Raw genomic sequence first — 5,537 nt, forward strand, 5'->3', positions numbered from 1 at the left:
CCAGCGCTACAGTGAAACAACCTATGCTAGTGTTGAGCACTTCCCGTGTACTTAAGTCACACCAGCGCTATAGTGAACCAACCTATGCTAGTGTTAAGCACTTCCCGTGTACTTAAGTCACACCAGCGCTATAGTAAACCAACCTATGCTAGTGTTAAGCGCTTCCCGTGTGCTTGGACATAGCCAGCACTTCGGGTTGTGAACAGCCTTGTACCATAACCACATGACGCAAAATCAGTAGAAACCCCTTGATGGGGCCTTAGGGTTTTGACAACCCTAAAACTCTGTAACCCTAAACCCGCGATTAAGATAAAGACTCGCTATTAGTTAAAACTCTAAGGTAGCTCACTATCAAGGACAATACTCGGGATCAGTTAAAACTCTAAGGTAGCTCACTATCAAGGACAATACTCGGGATCAGCTATGATTGCGGCGATGAGATAGAGGCGTTGTACTGATCTGTTTTTTATTGAAGTACACACTCTGCATGGCACTGTGTCACACCTTCTCACAGGTCAAATCTCTCAATCAGCAGGGAAGTACATCTCGCACTGGAAGGCTGCACTCTCCTCTACCTGTTTCTATACATACATATATATCGGTGTGTATATCTATACCTATATATCTATATATCTATACCTATATATCTATATCTATATATTTATATTTATATAAATATATATATATATACATATATATAGACATGCTATATATACATAGACACGAGCACACAGATTTATCTACATATAGTATACTAATACACCCTTGTCGTCGATGAAATGCTACACATACACAAGTAGAATGCTCGCGTAGATTATGTGCAAATCTGACAGTGGCCGTGACTTTGCAAAGCTTGGTTTACATCCCCCTCGGCTCAACGGGGTTCTAAATATAGACCGCACGCTAAATATAGTACCGAACTCTTAATTAAAGACTGATAAGTACGGCCGTACTAGTCGATGTGTGCGCGGCAACTTGGACTCGTCAGAGCTACTGGTAGCACTCCAAGCCGAGAACAAGCAATCTAACTATGCACCACTAAGAATACTACCAGGATGCATGCATGACCACTTAAGGGAAAATGGGCGCAAGGAACTTCCTGCCGCTTTCATACACGCCGAAGAAAACAAAGCCTCCTATCGTGATCCACATGGTCCTCGGAACAACACCTGCAGATGAGGTCACGAACATATAATGAGTGGACTAAAATGTATCTACACATGACAACATGTCTCTTTAGACCGTCGGCAAACTTTATATAGGCGTTCGTACGGCTATAAAACCCCGGTTTTTCTTTTACGGCTATAAAACCCCGGTTTTCCCGAGTACACGGTATATACTTTGTGCACACCATCGTTGTTAACGGAGATACACAATTGACCCGACAACACTCCATCCACATCCGCAATGGAATACAACCTATGAGCGCTGGCCACAGCCGTGTGGGTGATGCTAACACACGATACACAAACGCCAGCCACCTCCCTGGCCCATTCTCGATACCCTCGTGCCTCGTGTGCGCCAGTGTAGTTGTTGACTACAGTGATGAACAATTAAATTGGGCCAACTCGTTGTACAACCAACCACAGCCCATTCTTCGTCAACACAGGATTGACTATGACCGGGACGTCATATGCATGTGACTCCGAGTCACGGAGGTTTAGGGTCTAGAGATGATCAATTAGGATTGCACTCGTACACATGAGTTCATTTTAGTACCGCGAACCAAGCGAGTCTAAAATATCCGTAGGGAAGACACACAGAACAGTTCGGTACATTCAGCGTCTGCCGAATTTTTACACGAGCAAGCGTTCGTAATAGAGCGAGGAAGGTAATGGAAAGGGGATCATGGCATAGCGCTCAATCACTGTACTATAGTCTGGCCATCTGATATGCAATATAGTACCCGAAGTTTAGTATGATTTACCTTTCGCATGGATCAGACACATGCACCACTAGTAGGTTAGTGTTGCATTCGAACACGGGGCGGGACTTCTACCTACACACACCTTGATCAGCCGTAAATACTGACGAGGCAACGACACGAATAAACAAGCAACACATACCAGCGTATAACTTTTTCGGTCCCTCCTCGGCTAAGATCCGCGAGAATGTTCCTGAGATGGTGGTGTATGCCGTAGCACCGGTTCCCTGGTGCAGTTGAAGGATGAAGAATGTAGAGAAGTGTGAGTTGGAGTCTGCTCCGGCGAGTTGGAATGTGCTCTGACGCGTCGGAATGTGCTCTGACGATTTGGAGGTTACCATGGCGACTTGAACTTGGACTGATTGGATGATATGGATGTTTAGCGTTTCAGACAACTTTTGAGTGTCCGAAGTATGTATTTCGCACACACTAGCTAACGTCAGGAGGGGATCGGATCGATATGATACTGGCCTATTAAACAGGAGCTTCAATCGCCTGTATCTGTCACACACCAATCCTTCAGCATGTTTTACCTTAAACTCTTTCTAAGCTCCGTGCACGCAAGGGCTTTCACGTGAAAGCAAAGCCAACCAAGGCACTCATAAGACACATCCGATCGAACTACGTACGAACGCATGCATGGATATACAAAGATACACGTGGTATCTGAGTGTATCCGGAATACTGTCTGCGTGCAACATCAAGTACCCGGTCAGTCTACAAGGCACATCACATATACAAAATGTACGGTATTGTTATATAACTATTCGCACTACACGATTAATCATCTTATAGTACTATCTCCAAAAGGTACAGTGTGTGAACTGCTAAGCTACACCCATACGCACACATCACACGTGTTTGAGTGGCGTATGAACAACACAGACTGTGATCATTGTAAGACACAGATGTGGGCGAGCTGGTTACACTACTCGCATAATAATATTCACGTTCGTCTAGACATACGAACAAGAGAGTTATGTACCATGCATACATACACTTAGGTAATATATCCATATATGAAAATGCGGATACAATGTATGAATATATATACATATATATACTTGTACATATACATATATACATATATATAAATTTATATATATATATATATGTGTGTGTGTGTGTGTATGTATGTATGTATGTATGTATGTATATGTATATATATGTATATATGTATATATATATGTGTGTGTGTGTGTGTGTGTGTGTGTGTGTGTGTGTGTAAAATACTACTTACAAATCTATAGTTCACTCACAACACCTGCATTACCTGGCTCAGCATGATCCTGGTCTTCACCACATCCAGCGGTGTGGTAAGCGCACCCGATATACCGCCGGCCATTGACCCACACAGGGCCCCTTGCCAGGGATCAACTCTTCCGTCCTGTTGTTTGCCTATTTGTGAGCGGAAAGCCTCGTACAGCGGGAATTGAATGATGGAGAAGGGCACCTCACGCACTATAGTGGACAGGTATCCACGCCACAGCCCTGTGATACCATGGCGGGTGATGATCTGTGGCAAAAGATGAAGATGGATGGGGAGGTGTGCAGGTAGGAATGAGTCATAGTTGTGTGAAGCGCTTCCTATACCGGGCATTGGATGATAGGGAAGGGCACTCTACGCCACAGCCCAGTGATACTATGGTGGGTGATTATGTATTGCGACTCGTAGATAGTACGCTCAAAAGGTATAACTGAGTAAGATGGTAATATGCGGACCGTTTGTATGGCAACTGGTATGTAGACTTGGTTTGAAGTATATTTGCTCCGTATAGACAAAAGGTACTTTAAAACTGTTGTGTGTGTCCCTGGTGCCAAGACGTCCCACCCAGATGTGGTACTGATTGTTGTATAGTGATCCCAATTCCTCAGTTCGGGTCACACACACCTCAGCGGTCTCATACACGTCCGCACCTTTTGTCAGTAGGACGGGACACCTACCAATGACAACTGCATGGCATACGGCTGCTCACTATTGAGATTCTTAAAATTGGATTTATATTTCGTATCTTCTACAAAATATAACTTGTCTGTCTGATCTCACCCACGCCTACTCCTACGGTTACAACTTAAACAGACAGAAATTCGTTTGAAACAATACATACAGTTTGAAGTTTCATTCTATATATATCTACACGACTTAATACACAGGGAGGCAATTTGAAGGTGGTATGCGTATGACGACTTAAACAACCAGGGACTTGAACTGAACGACAAAAACTGAAGTCACGCGACTTAAACTAACAGAGATGTAACCTACATAAACTATACGCAAGTGCCAACTCTCCTGCAAATAAGCCTACATCCACACACCCAAGCACACCGAACCTCAACCTCATCAAGAAACGCGCACAACCAAGTACACAGAACCTCAACCTCCTCAAGAAACGCGCACAACCAAGTACACAGAACCTCAACCTCATCAAGAAACGCACACAACCAATTACACCGAACCTCAACCTCACCAAGAAACGCACACAACCAAGTACACCGAACCTCAACCTCACCAAGAAACGCACACAACCAAGTACACAGAACCTCAACCTCATCAAGAAACGCACACAATCAAGTACACAGAACCTCAACCTCACCAAGAAACGCACACAACCAAGTACACCGAACCTCAACCTCACCAAGAAACGCACACAACCAAGGACACCGAACCTCAACCTCACCAAGAAACGCGTGTATTAAAACTCACCCACGAACACCCCCACACTCTCACAACACACATTAATATCCAAACAAAGACTCCGCCCTACCTGTTTGACTACCGAGGCGGCGGTAGTTCCCCCGGTGGTTTGCATATTCTGCTTGACCATTTCACACGGCACTCGCACCAGACAGGCCATCTATACCCCACGGCCCAAATATTATGGGTCAGTGAGTGGAACATGCAAAGTACGATGAAGTCGTGCATGCAAAAGAAGTGATGTAACTTCGCTCAATGATCTGGCATGGCAAGCGTAGTGTGTTCAGGGTTGTGTCATGGGGTTGGCGTGGTTTTGGTAGGCTATCTAAGCCCCACGGCCCAAATGGTTTGGGTCAGTGAGTGGAACGTACAAAGTACGATGAAGTCGTGCATGCAAATGAAGTGATGCAGCTTCGCTCAATGATCTGGCATGGCAAGCGTAGTGTGTTCAGGGTTGGGTCATGAGGTTGGTGTGGGTTTGGTCAGACTCGGACAGTTGGGCGTGTCGCAATCTTTCACACCGGTTCGTTAAGATCACGCAGCTGCGCAAAGACCCCTTCCTAACAGTACAAACACACGTACAACATGCAGAAGGCAGAGATGGTTCAAGGTACCAACACAGTGAACATCACATGTGCTATGATGTACCTGCAGCTGGGGATCTAGATAACGTACATAAAGACAAATCACGTATAAAAGCAGGACGAGGACAGTCACCTTCCACTGCATACGTTGCTGCATATGGATTCCAATTACTTCCAAGTCTACACGTCTATACGCGCACTCATTTAGAGACACGCATCCGTTAAATTGGAACAGAGTACATAACTAGTATATATATATATATATATATAAATGTATATAAATATATATATATTATTCTATATATTATTAGATTATATATACATATATTAAATT

At 44.2% G+C, this 5,537-nt stretch overlaps 1 protein-coding gene across 1 annotated transcript; it reads right to left on the reverse strand.

Moving 5' to 3' along the window:
- Positions 1 to 667: 667 nt before the first annotated feature.
- On the reverse strand, positions 668 to 4,779 carry SARC_11845 (hypothetical protein; the record flags this gene model as incomplete). Its single annotated transcript, XM_014294062.1, has 4 exons — positions 668 to 1,169; positions 2,067 to 2,151; positions 3,198 to 3,440; positions 4,690 to 4,779. The coding sequence occupies 4 exons, from the start codon at positions 4,777 to 4,779 to the stop codon at positions 1,072 to 1,074; spliced, it is 516 nt and encodes a 171-aa protein (XP_014149537.1). The 3' UTR covers positions 668 to 1,071.
- Between the last annotated feature and the right edge of the window lie 758 nt (positions 4,780 to 5,537).

Source organism: Sphaeroforma arctica (assembly GCF_001186125.1).
Source record: "Sphaeroforma arctica JP610 unplaced genomic scaffold supercont1.1913, whole genome shotgun sequence".
NCBI lineage: Eukaryota > Ichthyosporea > Ichthyophonida > Sphaeroforma > Sphaeroforma arctica.